We start from the raw sequence: 16,875 nt of genomic DNA, 5'->3' as shown, positions 1-16,875 counted from the left end.
ACTAATTTAGTTTCAAAATATTTAAAGTAAAACAAGAAAAAAGAAGACAAATCCAACATTCTAGTGGGAAATTTTACCACATACAACTCTTAGTAACTGACAGCACAAACAGACATTACTATTAGTAGAGACATAAGAAAATGTAAATGATTAATAAACTTGTTTAATGGACATATATAAAACACTGCACTCACCAAGCACACCTGGAATATATATTAAAAAGTGCCATATATTAAGCTACCATATGCAAAGTCCAAATCAATTCCAAGAATCACAATCATATCTTCTTTGGCCATACTGTTAAGTTAAAAATTAATAAGAAAAAGCACCTTACATTTAGAAACTCAAAAAAGTATGGCTTAAGAAAAAATCATAATAGTAATTTAATAAAAACTAAATCACAATAAAAATACTCCATACCAAAACCTGCATACAACAGCTGAATTTAATAGCTGTAACTACTTTTATTAGAAGAGAGAGGCTGTAAAATTAGTGAAGTAAACATTCAACTTAAGGAATTTGGACAAAATAAGAGACTAAACCCAAAGAGACAGAAGAAAATATTAAAGCAAAGAACAGAAATTAAGATACAAAAATGAAATTCACTTCTTTGAAAGCACTTATTATAATAAAACTGAAAAATCTAAGCAAAACTGACCAAGAAAAAAGGGAAAATTGCAAACCTTTGGAATTTATCAGAGCAAAGAACTAGAGATGTAGCAGAAATTTAAGAGATTATTTTATGCCAATAAATGTGAAAATGAACAAAAATTATAAAAATCTTAGAAAAATTGAAATGACCAATACTGACTCAAGAAGCAATAGGAAATATGAACAATCATTAGTTCAAGTCTTCCCCCAAATAAAAGAGGAAGGCCAGACAGTATTTACAAGTAATTTCTCATAAAACAGTGCGAGAACAGATTATTCTAACAGAAAAAGAATAAATACTCCCCAACTTAGTACTGTTTCTAATGGCCAAAAACGGAAATAACCTAAAAAAAAAAAAAATACATATAAAATGCGGTATTGGCAAATTAAAATGAAGGAATTAGAGCGACATCTATCAATATAAATGCATCTCAAAACAATATTAAACCTAAAACAGCAAGTTTCAGAATAATATATACAATATGATATAACTCACCCCAAATTTTTATCCAGCAAAACAATTTCATGGAGTGTTTATGGATGTATAAATGCGTAGCCAAATGACTAAAGCCTAAATGATAAACACTATATTCCTTAAGTTGTTTCCTCTTGATATGGTATCTGGTGGTCAGGAAAGAGGGGGAGTCTCAATTTTATCTGTAAAATTTTACTTTAAAGAAAACTCATCTAAAACAATATGACCTGTGATAACAACAGGAGTAATTTTATTTTGTCTGTATAAAGAGTTTTGTTTAGCATATAATAAAATTGAAAAACAAAATAGTCTGCACTGTTTCTAATAATAACTTTTACTTACGTGGTAACTGTGGTGTTTTACTATCATGTGAACGGTAGTCTTCATGAGGGACAGACTTGTCATCCTAATTGCAAAAAAAGTTTATTGTACGGTTAATTCATAACTGAAAGGATCTATAATGCAGAGGAAAGCAGATAAAGATTTGAAGAGATTGGAGGGTTGAAGTGATATATAGGAACTCACCATTTTCACATGCATAGGTCTATCAAACAAAAACTGCCCATTGAACATAGCTGTTGGTTCAGTCAAGGAAACTCAGTTAAGACTATAAAGTTATACCTGAACATACATTTTTAATAATCTTAGAGTTAAGAGCAGACTAACCCTAAAATTTTAATCATCTTTACTATTGTACTTATCTGTATTAGACCCTTCCATATACTCAAAGAAAAATCTTGAATTCTTTCCTTTACAGTTTTACTTTATAAATAAAATACAACCTAATCCAACCACTGAAAAAAGAAAATTAACAAGGCTTCATTTAAAGCAATTGCATTAATATATAATGGATTACATTAACTGTCAACAGCAGATATATATACAATTAGATGTGGTAGGAAGAGAAAACAGAAAAAAGTTCATTACCAGACTTATACAATATGGCTAATTCAAGTTTTAAGAGTGACTTTAGTACTTGGACATAGTAAAGGTTTTATGTGCTGGAGACTAAAGTCTAATACACATTTCTAAGCCAAGCAACCTTAAATTCCACAACCCCACAAAATAGTATCAAACTTCTTCAACCTTATTAAATAATGCTAAAGTGTAAATCAGGATACAAATTGCTTGAACTGCTTCAATTGCTTGTTCAAAAGTGACTGTGCCCATTCCTCTGCTCTTGCCATCTTTGTCTTCTTTAATATCTGCCCGCTTTACAGTTCCAGCTATGCTGAACACCTCCTTTAGCTTCTTCCAACCAACTTTGAAGTCAAGCTTAACATAAAATTATATAAAGTTACATACCTAATAAACCCTTCTTCCCATTTACAAATAATACAAACATATCTTTTCTAAACTGTCAAAACTACAAAGAAGTATACTTCTTATTAGACAGTACATCAAGAATATTCAAATAAAAACATCTTAAGTTGTTTAAAATCAGTTAAGCTACATCCACATTGTTCCTTATCCTTAATTTTTTTTTATTCCCAAAATGGTCTCTCAACTGCCCAACTCTGTTTTATACATTTAAAACTTGCACATCTATTTTTACTGAGAAATTCAGTCTTTGGAAAGTATTGTTGATATCACTGACTTTCAAAAGCTTCGAACAAATGACAAACCAACTACAACGTGCACATTCACAAATATCAAATAACAAAGCTAAAGAAAGAAATCCATTTCCCAATATGAACAAAATCACAATGTAATGCAAGTAAACATTTTCAAGAACTGCTTAGGTATTTATAAATTCCACAGTTCTCTTTTAAAAGAATCCTACTCATACTTATACCCTAATCTTATATATATAGACTTAAATTGGGTTCGAGTTTACCATTACTGTTTCGCTTACTTTAGTTAAAAATAAGCAAAATGTTCTATAAACCTACAACCCATTCATCTAATTTAAAAATCTCATGATTAGAATTAAACACCGGAATGACAAAATTTTAGACTAAAACTTAAACTTACATTAGCAACAAAAATTGTGGAACCAAGTCTACCAGCCTGCAAATTACTGATAACCTCAGGAGGAATGTTTGGATTATTGAGAATGGAAGGTGGTAAATTCATCAACCCCGATCCCATATCGGGTACATGTCCTCCTGGAAATGATCCTCCTGTTCGTTGCAATGCCCTACGAGCATTTTCTCCATCAGGATCCTATAACACACATTGAATGTTAAATACCACTAGATACATCAGTAAATCTGTATCATAAATAACAACTTCAAATTCTACAGTAGCTATCCCAACTGGCTCAAATTATTGGCCCTCTTGAAGAGTGAGTTTTTCTTATCCAGGGAATTCAGTCCCATAAAAACCTGTGGACAGACAAAAGATTTCAGTCTCCAGGGGTGTCAATTAAATACCTCTTTCCAATCACTAAAGTCACTTAAGAACTTGAAATTAGTTTAATTTTGCCCTTATATTAGTGTACAAATATATGACAGAAAACACAAATATACATAACTCAAAGAGGAACAAAATACTTACTGTTGACTCTTTTCTTTCCAAAATGCAGTAATGGTGAATTCTCACCACCAGATAGATGCCCAAGGCAATGCCAAATGAGACTTATTGAAAGCTTTTCAACAGTGGAACAGACTGTTATAAAACCCAGGAATATTGGAGTAAAGGGGAACTATTATAATGTATAAATTTCATTCCTAAACAAAATATAATTACATAATTTCCAACCTTCTTCTTTCCCCAACAATGTGTATGACCTGACAATTTTACCAGAGATGAAGGGGGCCGGGGAGTGATAAAGAATGGCTAAGTGTCCAAGTAAAGAATGATGCTAAACATTGCTTTTTATTAATAAGTTTTTTTACTTTATAAAAGAAATAGTCTATCCTTTTTTTTTTTTTTAAAGATTTTATTTATTTATTTGATAGAGCACAAGTAGTCAGAGAGGCAGGCAGGGAGAGAGGAGGAAGCAGGCTCTCTGCAGGCTCTATCCTAAATTTTGCATTTGTATAAGTTTTTGAAGCTTTAGTTAGATGCGAAGCATTATTAACTTAAAAATTTTATAGCATTTTCCAAAACATTTATTTCTTTATGTTTGTATTTTTATTTCTTCATGGTGAAGAAATACTTTGGAAGCTGGTATACCTTTATACTTGCATTTACTTTTCCACCTTCTATTCTTCCAGCCTTCCTAGAGAATTTCTTAAGGTTATCCAATTTTCTTTTTATTAGTATCCCCAAAATGAGACCAGCAGAGTAGCATTGATTGGTTACATTTATCATTATCATTTGGTATTGGAGATGATAGTGTACAGTGTTAACGTGGATTTGTTTTTTGCATTCTACCTAGTGAGATACGAGTGAGAAGTACATTGAAACTCGCTTTTTTAGTTTTGTTTAAAGGTAGACTATCTCGGGGCGACAGGGTGGCTCAGTGGGTTAAGCCTCTGCCTTTGGCTCAGGTTATGATCTCAGGATCCTGGGATCGAGCCCTGCATCGGGCTCTCTGCGCAGTGGGGAGCCTGCTTTCCCCTCTCTCTCTGCCTCTCTGCCTACTTGCAATCTCTCTCTCTGTGTCAAATAAGTAAAATCTTAAAAAAAAATAAAATAAAATACAATTTATCTAAAACAAATTAACCACTATATAACATAGTTTTTATGCCTCTTTCCCCTTGGATGAGAGCCTGCCGGTCACTACCAGCTATTGCTATTAGAGGGCCTATAAGCTTATAACTGCTACTAAGTCCCATTTAATATAATGAAAAAAACACAATTCCAATATCTGGGAAGGAATACCGGCAATTTATTTTTCCTTCCTGAGCTCAGCCACCCATCTATAAATTAGATATTCCTGGGAAACAAACCTTTATGATATTAATCTGAAAAAGCTAGCTGAATGAAGAATACCTCTTCACTTAGCTAGGCCAAACTCGGTTATTTTTCTCTCTTAAAAAAAGTTTAAAATGCAAGTATCCTACATCAATTTGGATCACATTAACTCTATACTAGGGTCTCTGAAATATTACTAAGGATCTACGACATGCTAAAAAGGTAACACAAACAACATGGACTTGGCCTTTAGCATAAAAACCACCACATAAATGGCTGGCATAGACTACAATAGTAGTTTCCCTACTAATTCTCCACTTCCAAGTCAAAATGTTAAAAAAGAAAGAGGGCCCCTGGGTGGCTCAGTTGGTTAGGTGACTGCCTTCAGCTCTGGTCATGACCCTGAAGTCCCAGGAGTCCCTGGAGTCCCTGCTGGGCAGGGAGTCTGCTTCTCCCTCTGACCCTCCCCCTTCTCATGCTCTCTCTCTATCGTTCTCTCTCTCTCATTCTCTCTTCCTCTCAAATAAATAAAATCTTAATAAAAAAAGAAAAATAAAGAAATAAAGAATGAAATAACCCCCAGACTCAAACAGAAGTAGAATTCTGAAGCTGACTCCAATAAAGGGATTTGGGATACCTTTATTTTTTGGTGGCACAGCCTTTCATCTTAAGCTATTAACACCTCATACTTAGGATCAAGAAATCAACAACCAGTAACATTCTTACCTCAGGCAGCAGTAACAATTAGTATTACAGCTAATATTTACTATGTAGTTATTTCATATTTTGACTACTATGCTAAGTGTTTTATATAATAACATCACTATCATAGTAGCTAACATTTATCAAATGCTTTACATATATGAACTGAGTCCTTGTAAAATCATCACATAGCTTCTAATATTATTCCCATTTTAGTGATAAGGAAACAAAGAAATAGAGAGTAATTAAAGTTGGGGAATTTGTTAAGTAATTAAAGGTAAGTAATTTGCCCTAAATCACAGATTATCTGATACAAAAGCCTGACTTCTTTACCATGTTATCTCATTTAATCCTCATAAAAACCCTATTAGGTGAATACTATCACTAGTGCTATTATAATCACTGAGGTTTAGAGTATAAGTAACATGCTTAGTCACAGAGTTAGAAAGTGATAAGAGTTGGGACTATACCATAGTCTATATGATAATACTATATAGTTTATATGGTATACTAAACCAAATTAAACTGTGACCAATAGTAATGCTCTACTCCAATGACTTGCAACCTTGCAGATGGAGACTATTCAGGGTCCTAAAGTACATTCTCAATTATTTATAATACAGAGTTTAGTAAAAATAAATCGTCTGTGACCAAACTATTCAGATAAGAGTAACAATATGAACTAAAGGAAGATATGAGAATGACTTCTATTCAAGCTAATCATTACCAAGGTCAATTAAACCTAAGTATAAATAGTTTTTTAAGTATCTTCTGATCATTCTTTTTTCAAGAGATTCATGCTACTACAGTTCCTTTAGTACAAAGGGAATACCTCCACTTTAGAGGTTTCCAAGTTCCAGTTACAAATTTCACTAATAGATTCATAAGTTTTCTTAAATTTCAATCTGGTACAGTTTCAGGGTAATTTTAATTAAAAGTGAGTATTAATCTTACTCAAAGCCATTAGGTATTTGCATTATTAAGCAACCTTTTATTATTAACTGTAAGAATATCTATTACATTTCTCAAATTAAGCAACACAATCTAAAAATTGAAAATGTCTATACCAAATTAAGTCAGCACCTAAAGTTCGCCATCTTGAAATATCTGAAAGTTTTTTTTATCATTTAGTTATTTATAATAACTTACAACAAATCAAATACATAAAAGTGCTTAAAGACAAATAGGAAACCATGTACAAGCAAAACTATCATCAAATATATAATGCTTTGATAAGCATCTATGCTAAAAAAAAAAAGTTGTAGTCAGAGAAATACATCCCCAAAGACAAAAATCAAAGAAAACGTGTCCTTATATTCAAAAGTTTAAATTATTCCAAATATAAGAAATCTTACCTCTTTAATATTCAGGGGTCTTCCACTAAGATCATATTTGTTCATAGTTTCTAGTGCTTTCTTTACGAATTCTTCATCTTTGAATTCAACCACACTTAAGGAGGAAAAATTTATAGGAAATGTTTATTTACTAAGTTTACTTCCTTCCAATCAGAAGTTTAAATTTGACTTAAGATACTTTAAAAAAAAAATTCTTACCCACAACCCTATATCCAGGTAGATTGGTCAATATATGCAAAAGAAAAAAAAGTTTTAGATCAGTAGATGAAGTTAATGACAAACTCTAATATTTAAGTCCATTAAAAGCAATCAATAATTACATTTTGTCTTTTACACTTCCAGAACATAACAGGCAAGTACCACAAATTTCCTGTCAATGTTTAAATCTATATTTAAGACGATAAAATCTAGCATTTAACAATCTTAAAGCAAATATTTATTTTTAGAGGCCTCTTCTTTAAATTAAAACTAAGTAATGTCATTGCACAAATTTAATCAAAAGTAACTGAAGGAAATAACTGAAGGTTTCAACATACCTATTCTTATATTGTTAAGAATATTTTCAAAAGATGTATGATGTACAAAGTTCATGTATACTTTTCAATTAAAATCAAAATAGGAAATAATTGCATTTTTAACTAAGTTCTCTATTACAGAAAACTGGCTGCATACAATTTAACAGCATCCAGTTTAAGTATGTAAAAGAAAATCACCTATGCTAAAGAAACAAATTCATAGAATCATTTTAAAATAATTATTTGTCATTATACTGTTTGAAGTGCCATTTGCATGTGATGACAAAGCTTTTCTCATGCACCAACTAGTTTTTGCAATATAATTTAACACTTTTAAAAGCTTTCCATTGTATTCTTCTGTGTATTGCTTTCTTGTTGCTAAAAATCAAAATAGTACGACTATCAACCAATTCCTTCTATGTCAATTTAATCATCAAAGTCATTCATACCAATTGGTCAGAGCCCTGCCTATTAACGTAGTCTTGCAGGCGACCAAATTAAGTTCTTCAATATAAGTTTCAAACATACATTCTGAATTAACACCTTTAAGCTATGGGCTTCTCATAGAACTCTTAGGGAAAATTATCAATTCAGTAACTTTTAAAATATCCTTGAAGACATCAAAACACAACAAAAAAAAATCCTATATTAAAATCTGTTGGCTAAGAAAAAGCATTACCTTAGAGCATTAGAAAAGTGAATGCCCTTTATGAAACCCAGCCCTTCCAGGCAGCTAGTTTGGTCTGGATAAGTGTCAGAGTTGCTCATATAAAGCCTCAAATCTTGCATAATAAAGTAAAACAAAATGAAACTTAAGTTTCCAAAAACTGGTACAAATATTATACAAAAAAGTAAACTGCTGAGGAACTTTTAAACCTCAAGCAGATTATTGCCCACAGCACTTACCCTTGATTTTCCTTCCGCATCCTTAAAGAGCTCCACGTATGTAACCTCACCAACTACATAAGACATACAAAAGGAAGATACCAAGAAACAATACATTTAAACACCAATATCTTGCTTTACTGCACACCTGTGCACAACTCTACAGAAAAGCACCTATTATTCACCAACAATCAAAACCAGACCAACATACCTCCTATCAATGGCTATATAAATTTAACTAATTTTCTGAAATGTACATCATCCACGTTCTCTAAAAAAAGCTAACAACCATATTAACCTAATTCATACTACAGATCATATTTTGGCCAGCATGATATAGTTGGTGAACAAATGCACATATACATACAAATGGTCCCTTAGCCTATCATATTAAAAACATCAACATTAACACTTTTCAAATAACTTTGGTCGCCTACACACAACAGCTGTTTTAAGGTGACTTTCTACCTGAATGTCTTCAATCATATTTGCCATCAGTAAACTAAATTTACAAGTCATGCTTCACAGCAAGCCACACACTTTCTAAATAAAGTCAATGAATAAAACCAATCAAATAGTTGTCACCTTACAACAGATACACCAATGCAAATTTTTTTTTATTTATTAGAAGAGATCAGCCTCAAAGCCAAGTACATAATTTGCAGGACTGTTGAAACTCAATTTTTCAAGAGATAACAAAGCTAACTTTTACAAGATCAAATATTAAAATTATTTTTCCCCAAAACCAACCATGTATATAAAATGAAGGTTTTCAGGTTTTTCTAAAAACAAAACTGCAACAGCAGTAACGCAATTTTAATATAGAACTGCAGAGACAGCATCATGGCATTCATGACAATGCAAACAAAATGAACTCCACAGCCAGATTCCAGACTCCACCAAGATAATAACAAGACAGCTTTTGGAAAAAAATAATCAGACCTTATTATTCATACTTTAACACGCTAAATGTATTGCTTAACTAATGCAATAGTCCTTTAAAAATCTATAAAAACTTCAACTAGACAAAGCAATCACTTTAACAAAATTCTTGGTGGCATGCATATGCTGGCTCACTACTATACCACTAAAATGGGAAAAAAAAAAAAAGAACTTCATTTATCCATAAGACTTTGTAATGAAATCATGTCAAGTGAAAGAGGAGGAAAAGAATTCATGTCAAGAAATAAACAAAATTCAATTTTTTGAGTCTGTGTGGCTCAGGGGAATAAAAAACGTTTGCTTAGTTCCCTCCCCTTTCTATATGAAGATTATCCAACAGTGGGTTTATCAGGGATGGTTACCTTTTTCTCTCATTAGATCTTTAATAGCTTGCCATTTCATATCATATGGAATGTTGCTAATGAAAACTCTGTTTCGATTTGGACCCTTCTTTTCTCCAGTGCCTGAATTCTTGTCTTTTGAATAAGGATGAAATCTATTAGCCTTCTTATTTCCTGAAGATTTTTCTTTTAATTCAGATTTATCTTCTTTGACTGATTCATCATTCTCCCTATGAATTAAAAACAAAACAAGAAGAAAACCTCAGTCATGTTTCTAATAATAGAAGCCTACATTACACAAATATTTTATATTTATCACTTCACTTCACAAAACTCTCCAGTAAGACCTTAGCAAAGCAGCTGGAGAGTCAGCTTGCTTGCTTTGAAATTACCCAGTGCCATTTCAAAGCAAGGATTTGGGCATCTTACCAAACTTCTCATTTAATAATCCTCTTTTTTCGCATATTAAATAGCTGCAGCATCCAGTCTCCCAGCTTCTCCCATTATACTACTTAATAAATATTATTAGAACCTAACAAGAGGGGAAAATGGGTGATTTTATTCCTAGAATATATGTAACAGCCCTCTTTAAAGAAGTCCTAACTTTCCGAGCTTCAATCAAAACTCTATAAAGAATTAATCTGCAAAAGGATACCCTGAAAAAAGTTTATCTCTTCAAGATTAACAGTTTCTTCACATAACTTTTCTCCTCCTTGTTTAAAAACATAACTAAAATACATAGTTTTACTATCTATATATGCATACACTACATTTCTTTAAATTTTTTCTATTCTCAATTTTGATCAATGTAATTAATTGGTCAGGTATTCTAATATTTTCATACTCAGTATTTCCTGTGTATTAATCTATAAACTAGGATAGGGTACTTCATAGAATCATGTAACTTTTACTGGTAGTTGTTACCTAGAAGGTGGGATGGAGTATGAGTGGAGATGGGAAGCAGTACATAGAGGCAACACAAATAAGAATTTTATAAATCTACTTTTTAATGAGAACCTAACTGGAAAAATATTTAATTTCTAAGACTGCAATCACAAGTGGGGGGTTTGGGAGGTAGGAAAAGAATAAATGAAACAAGATGGGATCCAGAGGGAGACAAACCATTAGGAGACTCTTAATCTCACAAAACAAACGGAGGATTGCAGGGCAGGGAGAAGGTGGTGGGGTTATGGACACTAGGGAAGGTATGTGATATGCTGAGTCCTGTGAAGTGTGTAAACCTGGCAACTCACAGACCTGTACCCCTGGAGCTAATAAAACATTTTATGTTAATTAAAAAATAAAAAATTATAAAAAAAAGACTGCAATCACAATGCAACTATATGATGGTACACACCAACCATCTATAACATGTAAATATATGCTTAAAGAAAACCTTATAGATCAAAATCTGGGTATATATTACAAAAATATAATTTACTTTTCAAAAGTAATCTTTTTTTTACAGAAGAAATAACAATAGGTTTCTTTTAAATCACTAATTACTCTAGTGAATCTAAAACTATTTAGTAAAACTTCAATTTAAAGTAATTTTCCATGAGGTGCCTGGGTGGCTCAGTTGGTTAAGCATCCAACTCTCGAGTTCGGTTCAGGTCATGATCTCCAAGCCCCGCATCTGGCTCTATATTGGGCATGGAACCCACTTAAGAATCTTTCTTTCCCTCTCCGTCTGCACCTCCCCATAAATGCCACCCCTCCACTGCCCCCCGTTATCTCTCCCCCCTCTCTAAAAAAATATAAACAAACAGATAAATAATTTTCCACAAACACATACTAATAAAAATCTCTGGGAATGACATTCAAAATCCAAATCTTTTAAAGCTTCTTCGCTTAGTCCAACAACCAACCAGGATTCATAATGCAGGCTCTAATTTATCTTCTAAGTCAAGTAACTGTGGGAATCTATACACTGCAGTGATCCACACACACCTAATGTGGTCATTTGTTCCTTACTATACTAAGCTTTTTAGGTACTACTTTCCTGAGCAGGTAAGAGCACAGCCATAAATAAATTATGTAAAACTGTAAGAACAAAAAGTCTGCATTGGTATGAGCAGCATCTAGCACTGTGTCTGCACATAATATGTCACTCAATAAATATTAATTTTTGAATGCATGAACAGTCAATTAAGAACCCATCCTAATATGAGCACAGATGGTGCTGCTGTCTGCCAGAAAAACTGCTAAAATCAAGGAAGAGACATTAAGGGCCAAACTTGCTCTGCCAGCCTTTTCAGACCTCGACAGGGGCACCTTTCCGGTCAAACATCTCTCACCAGAAATGGCAGAGCCTATAAGTGGTCTTACAACTGTCCAACTCCACCAAGTACCTATCTGTCTGAATAGTGTGCCACTTCTGAAAATGGCAGGAAGCAGCCAAAAGGTACAGAGGCCTTTTCTCTGATTTCTGAGTACAACAGATACAAGAACTCTTCTTTTTGATTCCCCAAGGAACCCATTTACATAGTAGGCTGAATTCAGTGAATGGCTTTAAAATAAGTCTGTTCAGGTAACCCGACATCTATATAGTCGCTAGCTCAATACGCCTTCTCCTACCTATTATCTTCCTGGATGGAACCAATTATGAAAATGGCACAAAGTTCTAAAATACTATGTTCTTCTAGCTTACATGAATGTTGTGTTTGCTGACAACAATCTGATAATTCCATTAAAAAGCAGTATTATAGGGACACCTGGGTGGCTCAGTTGTTTAAGCAACTGCCTTTGGCTCAGATCATATTCCCAGAGTCCCAGGATTGAGCCCTACATCTGGCTCCCAGCTCGACAGGAGTCTGCTTCTCCCTCTGACCTTCTCCCCTTTCATGCTCTCTCTCACCATCTCTCTTTCAAATAAATAAATAAAATCTTTTTTTAAAAAAAGCAATTATTGTGTAGGGTAGGATATCTTCTCTAAAATATTTATTCCAACAATGATAAGACAGAGCAATTTCTTCAAGTTTTCAACAATTAGCAGCATATTAAAGATACTGTTACACTGCTCATCTATAATGCATAAATTATCTATGGAATGCTGATCAGTTTAGTGGCTAGAGGTATGGTCTGATTATTAAGAAACTAAGATATAGGGGCGCCTGGGTGGCTCAGTGGGTTAAGCCTCTGCCTTCAGCTCAGGTCATGATTTCAGGGTCCTGGGATCTCTGCTCAGCAGGGAACCTGCTTCCCTGCCCTCTCTCTCTGCCTGCCTCTCTGCCTGCTTGTGATCTCTGTCTGTCAAATAAATAACTAAAATCTTAAAAAAAAAAAGAAACTAAGATATAATTATTCAATTCCTAAACTCTTTTTATGCCATAAATACACCATGGAATAGACAATTAAGATACATGTGAAAACTCTCAGAGAAACGACACTACATAATATCAAATATTGGCCCTAGATCCTGAATTCCATGTAATAATGCTCAAACTATTCATTTAAACAAACTCTCTTCTTAATGTACTTGAGATAAAGACTGTGACTATTTTAAATCACTAACAGGTTATCTACTCTTAAGATGGAATTATGCCTACCCAAATTATAATATAAATATCTGAAAAATCAATATTCAACACCAAACAAGGAAAATAGTTTTAATTTTAAAAACAGTGCTATAGTATGCAATCTAAAATTAAGCACAGGGGCACCTGGGTGGCTCAGTGGGTTAAGGCCTCTACCTTCAGCTCAGGTCATGATCCCAGGGTCCTGGAATCGAGCCCCATATCAGGCTCTCTGCTCAGCAGGGAGCCTACTTCCTCCTCTCTCTCTGCCTGCCTCTCTGCCTACTTGTGATCTCTGTCAAATAAATAAATAAAATAAAAAATACAAATAAAATTAAGCACAGTTCCATTCTTTACTACCAATATGGTTAAAAAAAAAATACTACACTTCAAACACTTCACCTTGCTTGAATGCTTAATATTTCATACAATATTTTATACCCTAATTTAACTCTCAATCTCTATATACGATTTTACCTAAGCACACAGAAATAATAAAGAGTTGTAACAATACTGCTATTTTACCTCCTAGTCACTTAAGAAAAGGAGAACTGGTATACCATTTTGACATAAACAAAAAGACTAAACCTAGGAAAACATCTTTAACTTCTTGTCAAAAGATGTGAATATGCCCACAAAGTCCTTGTGCATATGTTTCATGATCATAAAAGTTCACATCTGCATTTCTTAAACAAATATACTAGGCCTTTTAAAGCGTAAGGCCTAAGGGCGCCTGGGTGGCTCAGGTCATGATCTCACGGCTCTGGAATGGAGCCCCATGTCTGGTTCTCTGCTCAGCAAGGAGCCTGCTTCCCCTTGCCTCTCTGCCTACTTGTGATCTCTCTGTCAAGTAAATAAATAAACTCTTTCAAAAAATAAATAAGTAAAGCGTAAGGCCTTGGGGATACAAAGATGAATAAAACACAGGGGTTTCCATCCTCAATGACTATGGATTAACCTCAGAAAAGTCATTTCAATCTTGGTAAGTGGCACTCTGTTCACTTCTAAGTAAGGCAATATTTGGTAATTTTTATAATCTGTGAATCCTTATCCTTAAAAATGTATGGTAATCAACTCCAGGATTGTGGGTTGGATTGTTAAGTACACATACAGTAATCAACTCAAGGGTTTTGTGTTGGATTATTAACTACTCCAGTTGGTTCTTAGAGTTAAAGAAAAAAAAAAGGTTTTTTTAGGTTGACGCAGGTAAATGTCCCTAGTTACTCAGTATGAGTGACCCATGCTGGACCACTATACGGTTCTTATGGAATTGACAGTACAAGAAACCCTTGAGAATAAATTTGCATCTTTACTCAACTTCTGAGAAAAGAGGAAGGGCGAGAGATGAATTATAAGCAATATGAAAAAATCTTCATTTGTATTTACTAGTAACATTCCCTAATTTCTTCACTTTATAGTCTCCTCATCTTCAGTTGGAAGTGAGATTCTTTCCTACCTCTCTCCTCTCCTATCCAGGTAAACCAAAATGAGACATTAAAAGAGATTAAAGACTTGGGAGGTTTAGATACCAGCTTTATCTGTACTGACACTATTATACTAATCATACCCAAGTATAGTAGGGCTTCTTTCTGTAATTCAAGGCTGTACCTTTTGTTCAGCAGGCAAGCCCATGTTTAGATATAAACAAAAAGCACATATTTTATATTTAGCATTCCAATGCTTTTTATTCGAATTTATGATGCCAAATTCCAAACAGCCAACAATTTTGGCAGCCATGGTATAAAGTGATCACTTTCCCTCAGCCCAGTTACTGAGGTGCGCCACTTTGCACCTAGCAACAAATTCCACTGAGGTTGAATCTCTTATACCTACATCTCTATTCTACCTAGAAGATGCCACTTGTGCTATTCAAACCCAACGAAGAACAAGAGTGTCATAACTGAGCTGGGAGAGCTACCTCATCTGCACTCAACCCCTACACAAACTAGTCCAGGTCTTACCCTATTGCTTCAAACATTTTATACAAAAGAAAAGAACATTTCTCTTCCCTATTTTAGTGTGACCATATGTTCAATGCCTTCTACTCTGAAGCATAACTGAGAGAAGGAAAAGGATGTTTGGGCTAAATTATTAACATACTTTCAACTTCAAGTTTAAAGAGCTGAGCACATGCAAAGGAATGCCTGATTCATATCCCCTACATAACAAGAACAATGGGAAGCATGGTATTTTCTTATAACTAGAAATTATGGATTCGAGCTAACTAAATTCTTTATATAAGCCCTGATGACTGGGGCAATCTTAGAAGTAGTGGGTTTTCTTCAATTAAAAAACAAAATCTTATTTTACCAACTTACCAAAATTAAGAATAAACCATCACACGATGAGTTCTTAAAAAAGAACCTGCATGACTTACAAACATTTGCGGGGTCGGGAGTGGGAGCGGCGCAAGACACCACGCGCCTTTTCCCTTTCAGAATAACCTCTTACCAATTCAAGAATAACACAATGGATTCAGGCTAACAGCACACTATTAAACTTCCTCTGGGTATGTATCAGTTCAGAAATTAATATATCCTTTGGAAAGCCACAGTAAACACTGAACTTCGAAAGCTCAGAATAAGGCCAGGAGAAGGGGCAATATTCCTTTGAAATACGTTCTCTGTAGTTAAGAGGAAATGTCCGATGATGTCATCCCTAGATACTCCCTAGTGATGAACACTAACTACAGTACTGGGCTTTAAAAGGGGGACCATTTTCCTGCAGACCGTGGTGGCCGCGGAGCTTTGCTCAAAGGTTCTTCAGCTGAAGTCTGAGAAGAAGGGGTGACCCGCAGTCTCGGGAGGATCAACAGGGGAGGGGCGTCGGCCCCGGGCTCGCACCCCGGCTCCCCCGGCACCGTGCGGGAGGGTAAGGCCTGGGAGCGGCCCGGCTTGCACCTGCTCCTCCCGCCGCCCACGGCCCTGGGGCGGTTATCCTTCACCGAGGCCCAGGCCGGCTTCGATCCCCCCCCACACACGCCCGCCCGCCACAGGCCGACTCCCCACCCCCCACCTCGCCCCGGTCCCCGGAGAAAAAGACAATACATTTTAACGCCATTGGAGCTGCTGCTGTGTTGCGGCGGCTGCTTCTCCGGCTCCGGCGGGTGCGGTTCTCGCCGCGGCTCGCCCGGCTGCTCCACGGGCTGCTGATGCGGACTGTCATCGCCAGCGGCCCGCAGCACCTCGGGCTTGTCGGCGTCCGCCATCCCGCTCCCGCTGCCTCCGCCTCCCCCTCAGCCGCCTGCGCTGAGGGGCTCCGAGCGCTACAATGGCGGCGGCCGCGAAAGCGGTAACGGATCCCGATTTGAAAAGGCCCCGAGCGCTCAGTTGCCCGGATCTCGCGAGAACCGGTCGGAGCTGGGAGACTGGGAGAGGGTGTGAGCCTGATGTGGGGGGTGGGAGTGGAGGGGTAGGGGGGAGGGATGGGGTGGCGGCGGGTCAGGGCCGCCATTGCTGCGGTCCGCCCTGCCTCAGTCCGGGGAGGTCTTGACTTGTCCAGAATCCCCCGGTGGGGCCTTGTTCTGACCACCAGCCTGCCTGTCGCTTGGCACCCAATGGGGTCTTCGCTTACAGAAGTCGGCTCTGAGTGCTAGAAATCCCTAGAGCTCTGAAACCCAGACTATGCAATTCATCCCTGGTAGGGGCAGTTTAAATTAAAGAGGCACATACCACTTTGCATCTTTAAAGA

The 16,875-nt window shown here is 35.7% G+C and overlaps 1 protein-coding gene across 4 annotated transcripts in view; it reads right to left on the bottom strand.

Annotated features, from left to right (window-relative positions):
• Positions 1 to 16,510, bottom strand: part of MYEF2 (myelin expression factor 2) — a 32,160-nt gene extending 15,650 nt beyond the window's left edge. For all 4 annotated transcript variants that reach the window (XM_082734868.1, XM_082734870.1, XM_082734869.1 and 1 more), the window contains exons 1-9: positions 16,233 to 16,510; positions 9,692 to 9,900; positions 8,409 to 8,461; positions 7,186 to 7,193; positions 6,988 to 7,081; positions 3,101 to 3,292; positions 2,248 to 2,401; positions 1,652 to 1,701; positions 1,469 to 1,532 (exon numbers count right to left, since the gene is read on the bottom strand). In XM_082734868.1, coding sequence (XP_082590994.1) covers positions 1,469 to 1,532; positions 1,652 to 1,701; positions 2,248 to 2,401; positions 3,101 to 3,292; positions 6,988 to 7,081; positions 7,186 to 7,193; positions 8,409 to 8,461; positions 9,692 to 9,900; positions 16,233 to 16,393 — 985 coding nt within the window. In that variant the 5' untranslated portion in view covers positions 16,394 to 16,510. The remainder of the gene's footprint in view (positions 1 to 1,468; positions 1,533 to 1,651; positions 1,702 to 2,247; positions 2,402 to 3,100; positions 3,293 to 6,987; positions 7,082 to 7,185; positions 7,194 to 8,408; positions 8,462 to 9,691; positions 9,901 to 16,232) is intronic.
• Between the last annotated feature and the right edge of the window lie 365 nt (positions 16,511 to 16,875).

The sequence above is a fragment of the Mustela nivalis genome (assembly GCF_964662115.1).
Source record: "Mustela nivalis genome assembly, chromosome: 6".
NCBI lineage: Eukaryota > Metazoa > Chordata > Mammalia > Carnivora > Mustelidae > Mustela > Mustela nivalis.
Note: the sequence above shows the minus strand (reverse complement) of the source record. Positions and strands in the feature narration are given on the sequence as shown.